Source organism: Cryptomeria japonica, chromosome 2, assembly GCF_030272615.1.
Source record: "Cryptomeria japonica chromosome 2, Sugi_1.0, whole genome shotgun sequence".
In the NCBI taxonomy this organism is placed as follows: Eukaryota; Viridiplantae; Streptophyta; class Pinopsida; order Cupressales; family Cupressaceae; genus Cryptomeria; species Cryptomeria japonica.
In genome coordinates this window covers 151,339,752-151,362,434 of record NC_081406.1, presented here as the reverse complement: position 1 = coordinate 151,362,434, position 22,683 = coordinate 151,339,752, and the positions used below count along the sequence as shown (strand labels likewise).

At 35.7% G+C, this 22,683-nt stretch overlaps 1 protein-coding gene across 4 annotated transcripts in view; it reads left to right on the top strand.

The window, feature by feature from the left end:
- LOC131071364 (AMSH-like ubiquitin thioesterase 3) overlaps positions 1–22,683 on the top strand; it is a 50,348-nt gene that overhangs the window by 3,728 nt on the left and 23,937 nt on the right. Inside the window, exons 5-11 of one of the 4 annotated variants that reach the window (XM_058007173.2) lie at positions 129–241; positions 21,042–21,147; positions 21,244–21,296; positions 21,516–21,843; positions 21,976–22,065; positions 22,192–22,254; positions 22,368–22,442. In XM_058007173.2, the coding sequence (XP_057863156.2) occupies positions 129–241; positions 21,042–21,147; positions 21,244–21,296; positions 21,516–21,843; positions 21,976–22,065; positions 22,192–22,254; positions 22,368–22,442 (828 nt within the window). Of the gene's footprint in view, positions 1–119; positions 242–21,041; positions 21,148–21,243; positions 21,297–21,491; positions 21,844–21,975; positions 22,066–22,191; positions 22,255–22,367; positions 22,443–22,683 lie in introns of all 4 variants that reach the window. The other 3 variants (XM_058007170.2, XM_058007171.2, XM_058007169.2) reach the window with 3 other exon arrangements.

The window sequence follows — 22,683 nt, the reverse complement described above, 5'->3', positions numbered from 1 at the left end:
TAATCTCAGTGAAATTCATAACTTTGTTTCCTCTCTGCTGTATAAACTCAGCAGTTATGAAGGTAGTATATTTCCAATGTGATATAATGAGTTGGAAGTTGAATACTTAGCACAATCAGGCTTGGCAGGGTTATGGAAGCAGTATACAAAATAACACAAGGCAAAATTCGTGGAGGGCCAATGAATTTAGCAGGGATCAACGTTTGTACTCAAACCAGTTTGAGCAGCAGTTTAACAAACTGTAAGCATTACTGTTTTTTTTATTGAAACTGAGGTTAGAATTGGAATGCTGTTAATTATCAGGAGAAGGAAAAAATATTCTTAGCAATCTAATTCTGTATGTTAGAAATGTGTCTATTTCCTGTTCTTTGTGGAACGTCTGCTTTAAGTTTAAAACAATTTATGTAATGCCCCCTACTAGATATAAGCCTTATAACAACAATTACCTATTTCAATACATTCGTAACTCAAAATCAATTTGCTTAATTAGGAGACAATTTCTATCTAAACTTAATAATAGTAAATCTGAATCAGATACTAATCATAATGCTCAATTAATTATTCACAATTTCATAAATCAGAGATAGGGCCTGAAGCTTACCTTATATTTGGAGAGTGGAGATTCAAGGAAGATATCCTGCACCCACAAGGAAAGGCACACACCTAAAATTTCACACCTACAAACATATTCATTCTTAATTAGTTATAATCTATCCTACTGTCACAACAGAGAGAGAGAGAGTATATAAGGCATGAAAGGATTGCTTGGGTCCGTTGTCTACCAAGCCCAAGGAATGGTTGCTTCTAACCTCCTTGCTAGACTTGGCAGCCCGTATTGCTGCTCTTTCAAGCTTTTATACCCTTACACATATCTCCATCTTGGTGAGATTGGCATGGAGGGAGTAACCGGTTCCTTGACTCCATGGGTCCTTATGACCACATGTGAGCCACTGGAATACTCCCCCATCCTTCTCACACATGATGGTTTTAACAAACGCAGTTTCTAATGAATTACTTTATACTGATTGTATAATGCCTACTGTAAAAGTTAATGAATTTCCAGTACATCAGTGATTCTGATACAAACAGACAACACAGATTTTCTGGCATTCCATAATATTATTTGTGCAGTCCCTAGTGTAATTAGACATCATCAAAGGCTGATAGGAAACTCTCTATAATCATGACGTATGTAATTCAAGGGACATGTTGGCTTAGTTGATATTAATGGTTGGCTGACCTTTAATGGTAATTGTTGATTGTTTCTATAACTGGAGATGGTCTCCGCCTTCCTTCTAAATTCTAACTGATTCCTTCCCACCTCTTGTCTTATTTCTGATTTCTCTTTCTGACTTAATTCCTTATTTTCTCTTGATACAGACTTAACGCCTTTTTACTCATTCTGCTGTCACAATAATGATGACCATAATCTGTCTGTAAGTGAATATGGATCTACAAAGTAACTACTCCGTCAGCTATAATAATAATCTCTTATTCTGCGATTTCTTATTCTATCCCCTCCTCCCTTTTGGGATGGGATCAACCCTTGTTATATAATTTGCAAACCCGAATGGTTGCATCCCTTGAAGGATAAGAGATATGTCTCACTTTTTAATCGTACCTCCTCACAACAGATCTGTTTATGCAAATCACACCTTTCATAATTAATTGTGTATTCTAATCGTTGTCTTCCTTTTGCTAATAACTAATTCCACCACCTCTAAATGAGCAGCCACGTAATTTATAATGTCTCCATAATACTTGTTTGATTTCTTTAACAACTCCTTCTAGGAGTGGCTATATTAATGATAACCGTAAAGTTTATTTTATGCTCGATATACATGGTCTTTTCGATATATTTGTATTCTGCTGTTTGTATGTAATCAGAGTTGCTCGCTTAATACAATCATTATGTAAATAACTAATCAATGAAATGGTTAGTTCCCTTAATCAATATTTGTTTACTCGAACTCCCTCCCATGTATATATTTCTTGGTGGAATTAATAATGGTAATTGATGTTCTTTGTGAAGTTTTTCTAAATCCATTTATGAATTTCTGATATGACAGTGAGTGTCGTTAATATGTTTGCTATGACATGATCGGGGTCATGACAATTTACCACTAGAATTAGTAACTTTGTCCCAGTATGATAGTATGTTATGTATGATATGACTAGAAAATTGCAAGTGCTATAGATTTTTTCACTCCAGTCTCCAATTGCACATGGGGCTAAAATTGTTATTCAGTGTCATCTCTGCAAGTGCTCAGAATCCTCTGTTTTCTGTGTGTAGCCAATAATGGCTCATTATTTGAAGTTTGAAATAATTACCTCATATGTGATTGAGGCAGATGTGTGGTTGGCAATTGATGGCTGTAATATTTTTACCTTTTTTTTTAATTATTTCTTCTTTTGATTAGTTCCAGTTGCTGAGTCTTTTCGATGCATAATTTCAATCCTTCATTTGTTATTATTGTTATTTAACATAAGATTTCTCTTACAAGATTATTGATTCAATAGAATTTTGTTGTTGGGAGTCATATATGAAGAGGTTTCTGTCGTTGACAATGTTTTATTGTTTTTTGTCTGATTATAAGCAGGACAGTGTAGTAGTGTGCATTCTTGATTAATTTGTTGCTTTCTTTTAGGCTACTTTTCTGATGAGTTTGAGGTGTGTTGTAATGTCTTATTGTGGAGTAGGGGTTATGCCAACTTCCTCCTGTTTTGCTCATTTATCTCCCATTGTTTCAATTTAGCGATTTGTTTAGTAGGATAAGGGCCTCTAGTAGGATAATTATTGGAATATACGGTAATTTTTGCTGTCTTAATTATGTCTCTAGTTTTATGTCACTTTATAGGAAATCTGATACCCAGAACTGAATCCTCCATTTGATCAGCAATTTGGCAGATGATTTAATCTTATTCTGCTGATTTCTTTTGGCAGTTGAGATCTGGCCATTCTCATCTTTCATATTTGTATTTTATGTAATATAAACTTTAGAGATTGACATTGCTTTTTGCTCAGTTACCTCTCTGGGCAAGTCATCTTGTTTTCAAGTCAGATAAAAAGTCCCAAGCATATATGCATCCTCTGCTATTTTCGAACCTTCACTGATCTTGTGAAGCTGTAATGCCTTTACCATTCAAACAAAAACATGTATCTTTTACTCTAATTGTGTACTGCTACCAGTCCCTGTCTCCAGTACCAGTTCCTGTGTCTTGGTGACTATTGCTCTGCTTTTTTAATATTTCTCAATGGTCAGCTATTTTCTTAGGATTTTGCGATTGGAACATGAGTTTTGAGGATGCTTGGAAAGATCCAGAAATTTGAAGGGGAAGCATAAGGGATAATAATAGATATGATATAAAATCAGTAATTTTTTAATATTTGATAGTGATTTCTAGATTTATCGTAGGAGCTGAAGATTAGCTCAACACTCTAGGATCACCTGCAAAAACAATGATAACCTTCCACAAGAGAGTATGTAAGAAATGAGCTTGCTTGATATTAAGATCTATGAGATATGATCTTTTGGTCTATGATAAAAGGTGTACAATGGCCTTGCTTATATAGGCAAGGTAAGTAATAGGATTAAATAAGATGTTGACATGTGTATTAATCCTATAACATGAGACAACTAACTAAAACAAATATTAAATGACCTAGGACACAAGAAGTAAACAAGATAAGATCCCAATAACAACTAAGACTTCTAGAAAGAGACCTAGGACCTAAGTTAACAGGTGAATAAGACTCACTAATAAGTTAGTTAGATAAATACTTTATTCATACCAACACCCCAACTTATAGAGGAACAAATCAATACAAAAGATGTAAGGTTGCAAAGATGGTGCATTATGGTCCCGGATATGAGACCATTTTAGGTACCCATGTACAGAAGATATCTCACCAATGGTGCAAAGGAGAAAAACCACATGGGAAAATACCCCTCTCCAAAAAGAGAGAATGCAAAAAGCAATCGTGTACAAGTTATGAAATGAGTTATGTTTAGAGGTCTCATCGATACCCCACAAGGACTACATCTATCACGAAGATACAATTGATAGCCCCCCCCCATAAGATGGAAAGAGAGACTATGTAGCCCTCCCTCAATGAAGAATCTCCTGCAAGAATGATAAGTCCAAGAAGACAAAACAAAATCTAATGTCAAAAAACAACTTTTCTCCCTGTTCGAAGAAACAAAACCAAGTACAAAGGTAGGAATACTTCCCATTCCTGAGAGGAATTGACATGAAGAAGCATGAAAATGAATGATGATGTCTCTGAAAACTGCTCAAGTGTCTCCTTGTCCATAGAAGATGATGATGTCACAATCAAATCAGGTACATGCCCAATCAAAGAAGGTGACAAACCAGGACTATGCGGAAATTGGTGTAGAATAAGCTCCAAAGACAAAGATGATTTGACAACAGGTGTGCATTGACTATCATCAAAGAAGAGAGATAACCCTTCAAATGCATCCTCCAAATCTGAAGGACAATGATTGTCTTACTAAATAGGAAAGATGGAAGCCTCAATCAATGAATTTGCCCAAGGAATCAATGAAGGTGAAGGAACAACAACTGTCTCTAAAGGAGAAGTAGGAGCTTCTGAAGCAACCTAATCCTCATCTTATGAAGACTTAAAGTGCTCCAAAGAATCAAACTCCCAAATAGTATCACAGTCATATGGTATCCTTTTTGAAAAATGAAGAGGCACAAAACAGTGTGAAACAGGATCATTTGGGAATGGCTAATTATCAGGATGTCCATATATCTACCAAATTTTAGTCCAAAGTGTAGGACACTCAAAATCAAGAATAGATTTCAAAATATTATCATCAACATACATTGCAATAACTCCTAAGGCATGATCCCTGTCACACTTACAAGCAAATTTCTAACTAGCTATACCTGGAGAGGGAACAAGACCATACAAATGTGGCAACAAATGAAGCCAATGAAGATTTAATATGATGCCATCTCTCCATTGTTATAGTTTAAGGATGAAATGAAAAACTCATTATCAACTATGAGAAATCTCCAAAATTACAAAGACAAAAACTCTTAACAGCATATAGAAACTCCCAAATAAGATCATTATTGTAGAAAAAGCCTACCCAAAAAAATAGAACTTGTCTAGGAGTTGGAATGTCCAAGTAATCAGTCAATATGCCAAATATAAAAAAAACTGAATAAAATATACTTGGGTGATGCAGAGGGTTGGATACCCCCACAGACCTGCCACAATCAGCACTCAAACACACATACAAATCTGAAATGTATAACAGCAAAATAGATAAAATGGACAGCGAACTGAAGCACAAACTTCAGAAATTCTTAGTGAAACTCAAAACGAATCTACATTACAAACAGTGAGCCTATTGGCTTCACTTTACAACATTTCCATCTGATTTGGTCTCTCACAGACCTGCAACTATGGTGGGCTTCTCAAAAGCCTTCTTTCAAACTCTCATCCTAAAGCTACACCTGCAGCTAGCAAGTTAAACTATTCAAATCAAAATAACCGTTCCCCACTCTCTATTTTTCTCACTAAAAACTCCCCCCTCCAAAAACAGAAAACACACTACTAAAAACTCCCCTCTAAAATGCTATGCTCAGCCTCTAGAAGGCACCCCAAAAAAGAGAAACCATTAAATGCCAACCCCTCACTCATACGTTACATTCAGAACCCATTTACAGATTTGCTAATAATAGTGCCTCTACGAGACTCCACTTCTCCAAGGATGTGACTCTATTTTCTTAAAACTCTCCAGTCTCCACTGCTACGAATTAAAAGCTTTAAAGAGCTGGTCAGAGCAATCCCAAATTTGGGGTTCCATCCAACACGTGGATGCCCCTGCATCATTGGGGTTGAATATGGAACAAGTGTATGGATAGATTGATAGAGCCCACCTTTCAATTGTCGTTGGAATCACAAAAACAGGATAAATTGACGAAAAGTAATGAGCTTGGAGGTCCAAATGGGGAAAATTGACTTCAGTCAGCAATGAAATGCACCTACAGCAGAAACTAGCAAAATGATCTGCACCACTGCAAAGTAATGGAACCAGCTTTTTGTTGATATCTCGTTTGCAAAATTTCGACACTAGTGGAAAGTGATGGCTCAAAGGAAAAAATGCCCTATTAGGCCTCCTGGGGCTCAAATTTAGGCCCTTTGGGGGCTAGTGGTCAGTCACCCCACGTGACCACAGGTACCCTGGGCAGAAAAAAATCTTGCCCAGGTAAGTAGATCTCTGATACCTTGTAGAAGCTGAAGATTAGCTCAACACTCTAGGAACACTTGCTAAAGCAATGATAAACTTCCACAAAAGTATGCAAGAAATGAGATTGCTTGATATTAAGATCTATGAAATATGATCTTCTGATTTATGATACAAAGTGTACAATGGCTTTGCTTATATAGGCAAGGTGAGTGATAGGATTAAATAAGATGTTGATATGTGTCTTAATCCTATAAGATGAGACAACTAACTAAAGCAAATATTAAATGACCCAAGACACAAGAAGTAAATGAGATAAGATCCCATTGACAACAAAGACTTCTTGAAAGACACCTAGGACGCAAGTTAACATGTGAATAGGATCCACTAATAAATTAGTTAGGTTAATACCTTATTCACAGAAACTTTTACATATAATTAAATAAACATAATGCAACAACCACATGGTAACTTCACAATTCAAAATTCAAAGAGCTGAATAATTGTATTTCTCAATATCTGATTAAAATGAAATATAACAGGCATCACAGCTATTTTATATACCCCTGCATGCCTGTAAACTTGATATTTCTTAACTAAATCATCTAACATAAATACAAACCACAAAAGTTTTATATGGAGTAGTACACACAAAAAATATTCAATAAACATGGAACAAAAAAATACCTTGACTTATACGGCCACTACTTTGTTTTCTAGATGCTCCTCAACAAATGATCATCATTATTAAAATTATCGAATTCCTTTGGTTTCTCAAAGATATGAGGATGAGATTACAGCCATTACACTCAGCTGCCAGGGAAATAATTACCAGAGATAGCAGGAGGACAAGAAGTTGAAGGTTCTTTAGAGTTCCAAGCCTATGCATTCTCCACTATCCATTTGGGCTTTCCGTACTATAGCACGTTGATCTTGAACAACTTTCACTATATCAAAGGGGCCGCTGAGTTTCACAAATTACTTTTGATATATCTTGCCCAGTAGAGATAAATACGAGAAAAAACCCAACAGTAACTAACAAAAGCATCAAGAGATAAAAATGATGTAAAAGAATAGAGGACAAAATGGACTGGACCAAAGATCATTTGGTAGTTTTATATTATTTCAATGCTCATGTGCCTAATCTTTTCCTTATGATTGGTGTACCAGAATTTTGTGACTTTTTTTTTAATCACAAATCCTGCAAAATATTGGATACAAGAACTTGTGCATGATTTGTCTCAAATCTATTGAACACAAGGATGCAACAAATTCTGACAGCTCCTCATCTGTGAAGTAAATTGTATTATTGGTTGACAATGCACAATCCAATTAGCAAGATATTACCCTTCCTTGAAACACTTTAATATTGGCACTTAATAAACAATTATATAACTGCAGACAATAATCACTTCAATTATTTCTATACAATGCAATAGACAAGTATTATGGAACACCATTCAATAGATAAGATGTGCAGATTGACATGCACAGCCATTACTTAACAGATATATAAAGGCAAGTCATAAATACCATTGATTGAGTGGCTTAAGGCTCTAAAGTCAAGTCAGATGAGTGCGATCCCCTCACTTAAAGGCCCAAATGTCAGAAGAATGCATGAAGGCCCTCAATTTTGCTTTGCACATTGAGCAGTTCGCTATGTCATACTTGAGCAATATGTCGAATTATTCATTAAAGGTCACACAAGATAGAAATCAAGGCATATGTAAATGGACATAGCACATCTAGTATGACATCTATAATGGATCTTGCGAAGCATTTGAAGCAAATAATAAGACAATACCTAAAATTGGGAAATATGTTCCTCCATAAGTGTAAAACTCAAAAACAAAATGCAATTTGTAAAAACATTCCCATTACTAAATTTCAAGTAAACATATCTTCAAGTTGTAGATAAAATAAATATGAAGTAATGTTCTGCTAACTCTTATTTGGGAGGATGCTTAGAAGTACTCTTAAAATCGTTGGAATAATATTTGAACAGGAAAAATTACATGGGGTCATGGATGGGGCTACAGGAAGATAGGGAGGGATATCAACCACACCAAATTAATGTTTAAACTCTCAGAATTAGAAAGAAGGTTATCATTGCCAAAGAGAGTGGTTTGTGCTTCATCTCTGCTAGGAACTGTAAATATGGCCATTACTGTGGATTACAATGAAAAATTAGTGTATTCTACCACAATGCTGAATGATGACAAGGCTACACACATTTAATGGACAATGAAATTGACTATTTGACCTCAGTAACAAGAAGACACATTATATTTCTTTATCTGCCTAGGCACAGCTAGTAAGAAGTAGCTGAAACTGAGGGCATCTTTTCTAGCCAAAACATTACTTCTCATCATCAGCACAATGCCGATGACAGGTTTCGATAGTGTGCAATAATGAAAGACAATGCTAATGTTGATTCAGAATAATTGTTGTTTAAAGCTGGTAGAGATGCACAAATGTTTTTCTGCAACCACCATAGCTTCTTGTGCATTTAAGTTTTTAACAAGGAAGAACCTTCTCTAGGCCATGGACACTGAACGTCCTAACTACTTCATTTGATTGGATAGGATATATAGGGTGGTGCAGTCATTGCAGAGTAAGAATGTAACTTACTTGCAATGAATGGTCTAGGTGAGAGGAAACCAAGATGGAAACCAAGATATATTTAGGAGAGATGATGAAGCTTCAAACTTTGAAGGATGATTGCCTGGAAGATTTTAATATTTAGTGACGTTTGCTGATCCAGACACAGTAATAATTAACCATGCAGACAGAAACTATACCAGGCAGAGTGAGAACTATATTTTGCCAGAAGAATTCTAAATTAAAGCTCTATTCAAAACTAGTTGTAGCCATTATTCTGTGCAGCTGGTACCATATGAACACACCTTTACACATGGTAGCTACTTTTTCAAAATTGGGATGTGGAGAAGCATGACATAGCGGCTTCAACTGATGCTTTTGATGTAAAGAAGGGGTTCTTAGTTGCTATTACAAATATGTTTATTGACAATTGTTGACAAGGACCAGATACTTTGACAATTGATTGTTTTGATTTGCAGAGCTTGGCTCCCTCTTTATGGTTTATTTAATTTATTCTACTTTATTTTTGCTGTTGAATACTCGGAACTGAACTTTAACCATCTTTTGATTGGTGTAAGCGATGCTCATAATTACGGATTTCCTATGTTGACTTTATACAAGACGTGAAGTATAACTATTTGTGACAAATAAACATAAGACGTGGTGCAAAGGCTCAAGGTTACAGAAATAAGTTTTTCCACTATTGAAAATCTTATCGTCAGAAGAAATCTACCCAAAATGCATGTTTTTAATTCTAGTAATTCCCCAAGGATCCAAACCACTCTCACAAGAACCTAGAAGAGAAAAATCAAATGCTATAACATCTTAAAACTTAGAAAAGATCTCAATCAAGAGAAGACCAACAAATTTCATATAGAGGAACCTTCGGAGATCAAGTGGAGATAGCAGAATATTTACAAAGACTTGGGAAGTACCCTATCCAACTATTTCTAGCCTGATTTTCTTGACACATGTAACTTTACCTTCGGGAAGGTGTTTAAGTGCTCATCAGAAAGGCCGTGGGAAGTGTGAGCCATCAAAACTCTTTTTGAAACAATAAATGAAATTGATAACTAAAAGAAATAAATTTATACTTAAACAGAGATAATTTTAAAAAGTTATGAACAAAAAATTATATAAAGAAACTAAACAAAGATGATGTTTTTACGAAAACATATTTATTTATTAAGGTTCTCACATGGAATTATAATGAATATCAATAATGGCCTTTATAGATAAGGCTATACATGCAAATTAGATCAAAATGAACTTTTGAAATTTGCATTTACAGATTGGGCTATACATGATAATTAGAACAAAATGTACTTTAAAATTAGCCTTTACAGGTTAGGTTACATACCCAAAAAATAAACTTCACTTATGTCTTAAAAGTTAAATCTCTAAAATTATTAAAATCAGGAAGAGACCTAGAAGACAACGGAATTGCATTAGTAACCACATGATAGTGATGTTTATCATTTTCAAGATTGTGAGCAACCAAGGAGCCCACATGCTAATCTGCAGTTGCACCATCTTTTACTATTTTGTTCATAGCTTGCAAATTGTAGTTCATAGATCCTCGGTTTGAGTTTTATACTCATTTGCTAATTCTGCATGGATAATTAGAAAATTGATTGTAACACATTAATTGATCAGTTGTCACCTATGTTCCGGTTTTGGTACAGGATTGGGCATGGGTACAGGGTTCTGGTACACCAGCACAACGAATTTTTTTCGGTTTTCCTCATGGCTACAGAATGGCTGGGTATGGCTGTGTGTATATATATATTTTTTAAATTTCAAAATATTAAAACAGTGATACTCAATTGTAAATAAAAATATTTAAATAACTCATAATTTGCGAAAAAGAAAAAGACTCATAAATTCATAATTTAGTAACTAGTCAAATGTCAATACACAATGAAAATTACAATCAATCTTCGACAAACTTCATGTTGCTCTTTATCAGGAGCATCAAAGTTTCTTATATGACAAGAGATCATCAGTCAGCAACTCAAGAGTTAGATCCCAATTCCTCGTAACCCCCTCATTCTAATCAACTTTCTTATGCAACAAGAGATCCCAATGGAAAGCCCAATGGGGTTGAGGTTAATGCTCCTTATGGTTGTTTGGGGGCAATGTCCCCAGTGGGGTCAAGGGACAGCGTAGGGAACTTGGGGTGCCCGAGTGGGAGCTTGGGCAAACCTGGGCCATTTCTGTTGTGGGACTGGTATCCAGAACTGTTTGGTACAGAACTGAGACCGAGGGGGTGTACCTGTTAAGATAGGTTGTAACAGAAATTTAACAATCATGAAGGAACTCCAGTATGGGGACGAAGGCTGTATACCAGTTCCTGTACCCACATCTTTTGATGATTGATTTGTATATTATAGTTGTAACTTTCTGCTTTCTCATGTATTCTGTGTCATGCCCCTAACATAAGATTTCTAACTTTACGAGCCAGATCACAGCCTTAATGATAATAAAGTTGAGTCGATAAAATAAAAAAAGAAATAAATAAAGGTTTGATCAAGATAAAGGATATCATCATCAGGCCATCATTAAAACATGTCAAGAACAACGCTTAGTTATGAAGTAGTGTGACTCTTGCAAGGTGAAGAGGTGTGACTCCCTCTCATAAGGAGGTATAAGAAGGAGATCAAATCATACGGAAGGGCATCAATTCAGCATATCACTTAAGAATATCAGTTCAGAGCAGCAATTTAGAAACACAATCAGCAATAAATATAATTCAAAGATAGCAATTCAAGTAGCAATAATTTATAAAACATTCAAGTATTATTTAAAGAATTGAGTTGCCAATCCATCAAGAAATATTAATCAGAAATAGTCTAGCAAATACATTCAAGGTATTGGTTTTGAATTCTAGGTGGTATTTGCAAATCAGAAGGATGAAATCCCTTCTAGGTTCACGATAATTGGAAGGTTGTGGACCTTTCATACTCTTACTGAGTTTGGATTCAAATCTTGGTCATGGAGGACGAAAACCCTCCAAGGTGGGCTAAGGTTTGGAAGGACGACAATCCTTTCATGCCCTTGACAAGCTAGGGACAGGATTCTTGGTATTGTCATTGTTGAGTTAGGGACGAAACCCTCTAATTCAGCAGATTTGCAAAGTATTTGTGGAGAATTCACAATTCGATCAACTTTGGTTATTGTGCTATGAGTTAATGATGCGAATATATATCATAATTTGTAATCTTTGATAAAACTATTACCATATTGATTGAAAATTATTGTTTAAAAGAATATTCCAAAAGGGGACATTACAATTGGTATTAGAGCTTTGATCCTGCCAGCCTGAGGATCAAAAAATAAGCATATGCTTTTGAGCCAAAGAGCTTTAGAAAGGAGAAAACTAGAAGCAAGTAGCAACCCGATTCAAGGTAATCAAATGGGTGATCATGAACAAAATCAAGTAAATGAATTGAAAGCTTTAATGGAGAGACCAGAACAAACAACGCAATTGCTTCTCCAAGCAATTCAAAACATGAATAAAACAATCAGTGCTCTTAGGCCTAACCAAACCAATGGAAGCGACATTAATTCAAACCATTCCAAAAATAAGAATAGGAGTCCATTAAGATCTTCACTTAGAGTAACAACACCTACATTCTTACTAAGAGAGAGGAGCAATCACAAGAAGAAGAATCCAACATGGTAGCAAATGACATTGATAAATGTGTGGAAGCACATCCAAGAATTGATCTTGGACCTTAGAAGACATTCCATTTTAAGAATATCGTAATGCAAGGTCAAGAAATATCTCAAGAGGAGAAAGAAGGCAGCCCAACATAGATTTATGACAAAGAGTAAGATAGATGACCCTTTCCACTTTTGATGTTTTTTTGAAGGCTACAATCCCGAGCTTAGATACAAAAACTAGATGCTTGTCTTTCTTTTAGTCCCATGACAGAAGAGGAAGTAATCAAATTTGCCATTCTTCACTTAGAGGGATTAGCACATGAATGGTGGTGTCATGGGCTGATCACACAAGGGCATCATCAAATTGTAACATATGCCGACTTTAAACACTCATAGAATTTTAGAAAGGTTTGATAGGAAGAACTCGAAGATGCATTTTAAGCTAAGTTACCGGTCCGAGTTTGGGTACATGAACTTGGTTTGTGGGCATGGGCAAAATTATTTTTGCCCTTGGGTTTGTGGGTTTGGGTTCGTATGTACACACACACACACATATATATACACATTATCTACAAAAATTTAAAGATATATATAAAATTATAAAACTAAATACATTTGATAGTATGATACTTAATCATTGATCAATATTGATCAAATGCCAATCGATAGTTCATAATTTCAATATTATCATTCATTTTTAGCATTTTGTTATTCATTTATCTCATATATATGGCATATGATGTATGACATAGTATGATAATATTGAAATTCATTTGGCATCGATCAATTATGAAGTATCAAAAACTGTTTAATTTTAGGACCATTACTATCATAAAATAGTTTTCTTACACTTTGAAATGAGGACTGAAACAAACTAAAGCTTCAAGCTTCATTTGTGTCCACACTTTTGTTTTGGAAGCTAATGAGAAATTTGCAAAACCTTTGAATCATCACCGGCTATCCTCATCTATAATGTACCTCATTCCCATCCGTGCAGACGGACAATGGCATGTATTTATTTGAGAACTCACTGAAGTGGATGGTCAAGGATATATAACTGGTACTTGGCATAAAACTCGGCAATCAGAAAAGGAAAGCAAACCATTAAGAAACTACATTTAACTATGAAGAGAAGCAAAATGAAAGATATGCCTCATTCTTAGACCATACAATTGGAATTTTGCTACTAATCGATGAGTGATATTTGTACAAACATTAAGTGACCCAAGTGCAGCCTAGGGGCCCCAGTTTCGCTGTGGGTCCGCGTTCATGGACCCACAACGAACTTGGGGCCCCTGTGGCGCACCTGGGCTGCACTCGTGTGTACCCAGGCACAACTTGAACCCACACGAACCCGGTCTGGGCACAGCGGGCTTAGAGCACGAACTTGGTAACTCAGATTTTAAGGAGTTAACACACTTGAGACAACAAGGTTTCATGGAAGAATGTGTAATAGAATTCTAAAGAATCTTTGTCATGGTGCCAAATATTACCAAAAGTAGACTCAAGTTTTTATTTATTGAAGGACTCTTCGAATCACTTAGAGGATTGGTCAAAGCTTTTGAAGCATCATCCTTACAAGATGCTATTGGAAGGGCCTTAAATTTGGAAGATCCAATTTCCAAAAACAAGACCTATCACAAAGGTCACACAAACAACCCTTTGCCAAGGATAATTGGAAACCAAAAGCATTTCCTCAATTCAACGAGGAAGAATCTATGAAAGAGCTTTCAAAGAACTTATGTTTCCATTGTAGAGAACCATGGAAGTTGGGTCATCAATGCTCTAGGAGAGACAAGTTCGCCACAAAGAAGAAATAACGGATGATGAATCTGAGGAGAGAGAATTTGAACTTGAAAGTGATAATCTTAGTGGATAGCTGTGCTACACCATTGATGAAGGTTTAGTAATGAGGATGAAGTTAAAAGCTGAAAATTTTGAAGCTTTCAAGGTAGTCATGGCGGATGGATTCTCTACCCGTTCCACACAAAGAATTCAACAACTACGTATTACCTTGGGGAGACATCAAACAAGTGAAGATTTCTACGTAGTAAACATGGGCGATACAGATGTGGTTTTGGGAATTCAATGGTTACATTTCTTGGGTAAATATTCTCAAGATTTTCAAAATATGGAATTATGTTTCCAACACAATAGCCAAGAAGTGATTCTACAAGACCTTTCAGATGGGTTTCCAAGGGTGGTGTCTTCAAAAAGGATGGAAAGAGCTTTTAGACATGGGCAAGTAGAGTGCGTGGCACTATGTATGATCCTTGATAGATCTTCATCCAAAGGAGGGAAGACTACACATGTCGATATTCAATTTGTCTTAGACAAGCATAAGGGAGTTTTTAGCAATATTCCACTCAAACAACCTCCTAAGAGGGGTTTTGAGCATACCATACTGTCACCCAAAGATATATAAGGAAGAATTTGAGAAGACAATCAAGGAGTTACTTGAGATGGGGCATATACAACCTAGCTCTAGTGCTTTTGTTTCTTCATTAGTGTTAGTTAAAAAAAGATGGCACTATGAGAATGTGTGTGGATTATTGGGCTCTTAATAAAAAATCTATCAAGAATCGATGGCCTATCCCTAGGGTTGATAAACTAATAGATGAACTCCATGGTGCAATATACTTTTGTACGATAGACTTACTTTTCGGGCATCATCAAATAAGAATGAGCAGAAAGGATGTTCCTAAAACAGCCTTTGGTTGTCATTTTGGGCATTTTCAATTTATAGTCTTACCATTTAAGCTAACTAATGCCCCAACTACATTTCAATCATGCATGAACCACATATTCAACAAACAATTAAGGAAATTTCTTTTGGTGTTCTTTGACGATATGTTGATTATATTGATTTATAGTGAAACTTGGGAGGGTCATTTAAGGCATATTGGGGGCGCTTGAGCAACAATCATTATTTGCTAAAGCATCCAAATGTGAATTTGGGATGGATGAAATTGTGTATCTGGGGCACAAGATCAACACCCAAGGGGTTAGTGTGGATGAAATAAAATCAAAGAAATAGTATATTGGTCATGAACAAAGACTTCAACTCATTTAAGGGAATTTTTAAGACTCAGTTGTTATAGAAGATTTGTTAAGGTATTTTCAAAGTTAACTATTCCACTGACTAATTTGAGTCAGAAAGGTACTTTTTCATGGAGCAAGGAAGCCCAAAAAGCTTCAAAGAAATAACGAGTTCTTGTTTGATGTTAGTTATTCTATACTTCTCTCTTCCATTTGAGTTAGAATGTGATGCTTTAGGGGAAGGTATTGGAGTTGTACTAATGCAAAATAAACATCCAATAGCTTTTGAGAGTCACAAGCTTAAGGAGAAAGAAAGGAATTATTCTATTTATGACAAAAAAATGCTAGCTATTATGCATGACCTAGCCAAGTTTGGACAATACCTAGTTTGTGGAAAATTTATTGTTAAGACCAACCATAATAGTGTAAGATTCTTTTTGAACCAAAAGGATCTAAATAATAGACAATAGAAGTGGGTTAGCAAGTTGCCAACCTATGACTTTGATGTTAAGTATATGAATGGAAAGAATAATGTTGTGGCCCATGCTTTATCGCGAAGACCTCACCTATGTTCTATGATGAACATCTCTATGGATTGGAAAAAATAATACTTGCAAAATATGCCAAGGATGAGAAGGAAAACTCCAAGTACAAGGTGGTGGAGGAGCTCATTCTCTACAAAGACAAAATATATCTCATCCTAGGAATGAAAATGAAAGAAAAGATTATGAGGGCATACCATGATACTTCTTTGGCAGGTCATCAAGGTTACTATAAAACATATGAGCAAGGGAAATATTTTCTTGGGAAGGCCTCAAAGGAGATATTTTGAAGCATATTAGGGAATATATGGTTTGTCAAAGAAACAAGGTGGAGCAAACATATCCAGCTGGTTTGTTACAACCATTACCTATAAAAAATAAAAAATGGGAGAGCATTTACATGGACTTCATAATAGGGCTTCCAAAAGTACAAGGAAATGATTGTATATTTGTGGTGGTGGATAGGCTAACTAAGTATGCTCATTTTCATGCAATATCTTTTAAGTAGTCTTCCTAAGGTTGCAACCTTATAAATAATCCTTTTTTAAGAGAAGTGGATCTGAAAAACTCAAACCACGATTCAATGGGCCTTATAAGATTATAAGAAGGATCAACGAGGTTGCTCATGAAATGAAGTTATCCGAAACAGTCAAATTCATAACATCTTCCATGTATCTCGCCTCAAGAAGGTGCTATGTCAACATGTTACACCATGTCCCGAGTTACCCCCGCTTAATGACGGGAAATTTTGGAAACTTAAGGTCATCATTGATATTAGAGAAAAAAATATTAAGAAATAAAGTTATTCCATAATATTTGGTTAAATTTAAGAATTTGCCTATGGAGGATGCCACTTGGGAAGGAGCCGAAATTTTTGATCATTGTAATTTAAAGTTGCTTGTGGACTAACAATCTTGGGAAGAGTGGATTGCCATGCTCTTGCCATAAGATTGCTACCTTTTCCCAGCCAAATTGCAGCCTTAATGATAATAAAGTTTATTAAAATATTGTAATGTTTCTTTAATGGTCATCTTAGTCCATCTTAGTTGTCTTTAGTTAGTTTCTATTTTTAGCTTCAATTTACGATTGTTTCTTTTAGAAACATCGTCTCTTGTGAATTCTTTATGTAGAGCTCTCGTTCTATTGTTTAATAACATCCAATATTTTAACATGGTATCAGAGTGGGCCAATGGGATTTAATAAAAAATGGCGATTTTTTTGAGAAAAAACTCATAACCTCTTATCTAGAATTTTTTCTAGAAATTTGTTTTTTGATTTTTTATAAATCGTTGGAAGTTTTGTTGAAATTTTTGTAGAATTTCATGGGCTCTTTTGGAGCTATAATTTGAAATTTTGGTGTTAGTGAATTTGTGTTCGTGGGCACTTTGGGTGCTGCATTTGAAGATCGTGGAGGTTTTCTTTTGTTGAAGATGGATCGCGGGTTTGTTTCTTTCTATTCGTGAGCAAAGTCGTTGAAAGTCATGAGAAGTTTTTGGCCTATGTCTGGTCGTGTTTGTTGTTTGATATCCTCTGTGGACGTTTTCATCATAGTGTGCTCGATTCGCGACCTTATATTTTTTGTCATGAGTTCTGTCTGTTTTTTTCTGCGCAACTTGTCTTTCAACTTGTGTTTTTGCTGTCTGGGGGTTCTTCCTCTTTGTCCACGGCTCACTTTGTTTTATATCCGCACAATTGGTTATTTTGCACCGTCCTCTATATGTGCGACGACTTTTCGCGTTTGCCCGCGCAAGGGCTCTGGTTTTTGCACACGTTTTTTGGTGAGATTTTTTCGTGCTCCTACTTGTTGCTTCTATTTTTTTGTACCCACGAATTTCTGGTTTCTATTCTTGACTGTGGTGTTTCAGATCTACAACCTGCATTTGTATTCTGCATCTTGCAACCTAGGGTTTCAGATCCTCTATACCTGCGGTCTAGGGCTTTGTGGAGTCGAGCCGTGTTCAATGTCTTCATCTCCCTGCAACAATGCAACTAGGGGCACACAATTTGCCTCTTTGTTTAGTTGCTTGGAGATGTTTTGAAGGGTTTTATTAAATTTTTTACCCTTAAATTTTTTATTTTTTTTTGATGGGTTTTAGTAACTTTTTTCCCCTTGAAAAATTCCGGGAGGGTTTTAATAATTTTTATCCTAAAAAAATTATTCTGTTCGGTTTATAATTTTTTTACTGTAAAAATTATTTTGTACGGTTTATAATTTTCTCCTCAAAAATTATTGTAAGGATTTTCAATTTTTGCCTCAAAAATCGAGTTGGGTTTTGCTTGATTTTATCCTCAAAAATCATGGGTACAGGTGTTCCTGTCTTTGGGTTTTTACCATTTTTTCTGGAAAAAAACCATGCTCTGTGAACTTTAGTTTCTAGGTTTGGCGATTTTTTCTTCAAAAATCATGGCTTCTTGCAGTCTGTTTTGGGGTGTCATGCTCATTTGAAAAAGTTTGTGGACGATTTGTGTTATCCAGAAGTTCTCCAGATTCTAGGAGGGTTAGTGGCAGGCTCATGTTGCAAAATGTTTAGAGAAGAAGGGGGCAACCTTCTTTGCTTTTCTCTGGGTAGTTAGAATGATGACCATTAAGGGAGGGTATTAGAATATTGTAACGTTTCTTTAATGGTCATCTTAGTCATCTTAGTCGTCTTTAGTTAGTTTCTATTTTCAGCTTCAGTTTACAATTGTTTCTTTCAGAAACATTGTCTCTTGTAAATTCTTTATATAGAGCTCTCACTCTATTGTTTAATAATGTCGAATATTTTAACAAAGTTAATGTGATAAAGTTTCGATCAAGATAAAGGGATATCATTATCGGTCATCATCAAAACATGTCAGGAACAATGCTTAGTTATGGAGTGTGACTTGTAAAGTGAAGAGGTGTGACTTCTTCTCATTAGAACGTATAAGAAGGAGATCAAATCATTTGCAAGGGCATTGATTCAGCACATCAATTCAGAATATCAATTTAGAGCAGCAATTTAGAAACACAATCAGCAATAAATATAATTCAAAGAGAGAAATTCAAGTAGCAACCATTTATAAAACATTGAAGTATTATTTAAAGGACTGAATTGCCAATTTAAAGGACTGAATTGCCAATTCATCAAGAATTATTAATCAGCAAAGGCAAATCAGCAATAGTCTAGCAAATACATTAAGTTATTGGTTTTGAATTTTAGGTAGTATTTGCAAATCGGAAGGACGAAATCCTAGGTTACCGAGTTTGGCCCCCTAGACCCTTGGTATTGGTCCGGTCTGGTCCGGTCCTGGTTCAGAGTTTTGGTTCGGTTCGCTTGTGGTCCGGATAGGGTTTGTGATTCACAGGCCTCGTTTGGACCAGGTTGAACCCAAGAGGACCCAGGTCGAACCCAGGGGTCTGACAGCCCAAAATGGTTTTTTTTTTCGCAAAATTTAATTCTTTTTGAATTCCACCACATAAAAAATTAAAATATAACCATAAAAGTGAGTTTTAAAACATTAACTTGGCTCATTTCACACAAGCAGCATGACTACAAGCAAGGGGAAACGAAGATGTGGGATATAGAGCTAGAGCATACTGATTTGGATGCTTTCACTTCTCAGCTTGTTGCATTTGATGACTCAGATAGCGAGCAAACTTCAAGTGCAAGTGCAAGTGTAAGTGGCATTGGCATTGATTCATCTAATGTCAATGTCAATGATGAGGAGGAGGAGAATGAGGATGATGAATTAGAGAATCCATTTGATGATCAAACTTTAAATTGTTGAAAGTTGAAACAATGATACTTGAATATTTTATCATTTTGATATTAAACTTGATGTATTTGATGCTGTTATGGTATGATCATGATGCTATGATTACAAGTTTATGTTGGTTTTGTTGTTTATATGATGCTATGTGATATGTTAATCTTAATTCATGCTTATAGGCTGCATATTCATGTTAATCTTAATTTACATGTTTTTGTACTAACAAACCCAAACCCCTTTTCAAAATTTTGTTGTACCGACCTACCGGTTCTTCGAACCCGAACCGGTCCCCGAACCCAAACCGGCAACCTAGACGAAATCCTTTCCGAGTTAACGAGAATCGAAAGGTTGGAGACCTTTCATGCTCTTACTGAATTTGGATCTAAATCTTGGTCGAGGAGGATGAAAAACCCCCAAGGTGGGCTAAGGGTTGGAAGGAGGGCAATCCTTGTATGCCCTTGACAAACTAGGGATGGTATTTTCACTTTTGAGTCAGGTTCAAAAGCCTCATTCAGCAGATATGCAAAGTATTTCCGGAGAATTCACAATTTGATCAACTTTGGGTATTGTGCAATGTTTTATTGACCTAATATATATCATAAATTTGTAGTCTTTGATAGAAGAACTATTATCATATTTTGAGTGAAAATTATTGTTTAAAAGAATATTTCAATAGGGGACATTACTCCCTGATTGGAAGGGTGCCCCTATGACTTTACTGTACCCATACCCATACCCGTGTAGGTGAGTGAAAATTATTTATGGAAAATTAATCTCTTTCCTCAAAATGTAATATTCAATTTTAATGTCAATATAATCCATAGAGTATAACTTTAATAATAAAAATGTGCCCCCACATCAAACAGTCTTTATCAAGCCATTTATAAAGAATATTGATCATGATACACTTTACTTGATTGCAATATGTCATTTTGCTGAACATATGTTTTCATATTAAACTTTCAGTCAACCAATCACTGTTCTGATATGCTTTCTGGGAAGTTAACTATTTAATTTTTAATTAATCAATAAGAAAGAATTTCTTTGTCAACTATTCTCTCTCAGCTGTATTTCTTGTCTATGGATTCATCTGTCAGGAATAAGAAAACATTACTTTGTCAACTTCACTCTCTCTGAGCTGTCTTTTCATCAGCTAAACATCATATGCTTCTTTTTCCGTTGTAGTAAGTTAGTCTAGTAGTTTGAGAGTGCTTTCCATGCCTTGATGGATTGACAGTGCAATAAGTATACCTCGTGCAAGGGAGGAAACATTATCAAGACACTCCTTTCTAGGACCAAATGGGCTACATGGTCAATGGCAAGCACCTACCGGTAGTGCAAGGGTATGTATTCTAATATGCTTGGAAACTCTTGTTCATTCCCCTTTCCATCTATAAGCTATACTTAACCAAATATGTTCTATGTTGTGTTATATGCAGATGCAGGTGCAGTATCCCAGCCAAGTTGATTTAACTCCAATTGAGATGCCATGGTTAGGTTTTTAACTATTTGATGCTTATATGTTTGATTGTGTGAACTATTTTACTACTACTGAGAATGTCATTCTATTTGAAACTAGACTTTTTGATGTCAACTAGAATGGATTCATGTAGAAGATTTTTCTTGCCTCAAGTTATGTTGATCCTGATCTTTTACTTTTCTGGTTTCTTGTACAATTTCTGAAAAGCTTGGATTGGACTGGACAAAATAGTCTTCCAACAGATGAGGCAGCCAATGTATCAACATCTGAAAGCACATTGCCAGAAACAATTCTTTCACTGGATACCGGTTCAAGACCTGTTCAAGTTAATGGTTCTTCTTCTCTATCTGCACCTGGCACCATGGAACTTTTTGTTCCCCCAGATATTGTTAGACAACCTTCTCCCCCACCTGTTCTTGCTCCTGTACAGAACATACCTGCCGAACTTGATGCTTTGACACATGTTTCTCATTTGAACGTGGCTGATCCAAGGCCCGGTCCCGCACAATCATTACAAGATGATCTGGTCAAATCTAAAAGTCCTCAATACATACAAATAGTAAGTATTTAGTGGAATAATCTTTTGCTATGACTTTTTCTTCATGCAAAGTGTTTATTTGTCATTTTAAAGTTTGGGAAAATGTTATTCTGACAGACATAATGAATGTAATCATTGACATGTGATTTGCAGTCCATAAAAATGATGGATGATTTCATGAGACTTGCCAAGTACAACACAGACAAAAATTTAGAAACATGTGGTGTCCTTGCAGGGACACTTGTAAGTATTTGTCTTTTATTTTACATGTGTATAAGAGTTGTAAATGGTGATTAATTAATACCTGATTAAACAACTTCACATCTTAAACTAATCTAACAAATCTGTAACTGCCCATGATCTTTTCAGAAAAAGCGGACTTTCTACGTTACAACTCTTATTATTCCAAAGCAGGAGTCAACTTCTGATTCAGTACGCATTGAATTCAAACGATTATTTCCTCTGAGATGTATACTTAGTTCTACACTTAAGTAAATATCAAAAGCAGTGCATTGATTGGATCAAAATGTTTGTTTATTGGCCAGTGTCAGACAACAAATGAGGAAGATATATTTGATGTTCAGGATAAGCGTTCACTCTTCCCTCTTGGATGGATTCATGTAAGTCTTTTTGGTGCTATGCTCTTTTATAATTCCCAAGTTTGTTGAGGTCCGCTGCAATCCTACTTCGTGCTGTTTTTACTTTAGTCAGATGTCACCTAGAAGCCTCCCTTTGCAGGTGCTTCTGTATGTAAATCCCTCAAAAACCTGGAAACCTGGCTAGAAACATTTTATAGGATTAAGTTATTAACTGAATGACAGAGAATGTATCTGGTAATAACTGTGTATGTGATTTTGTATC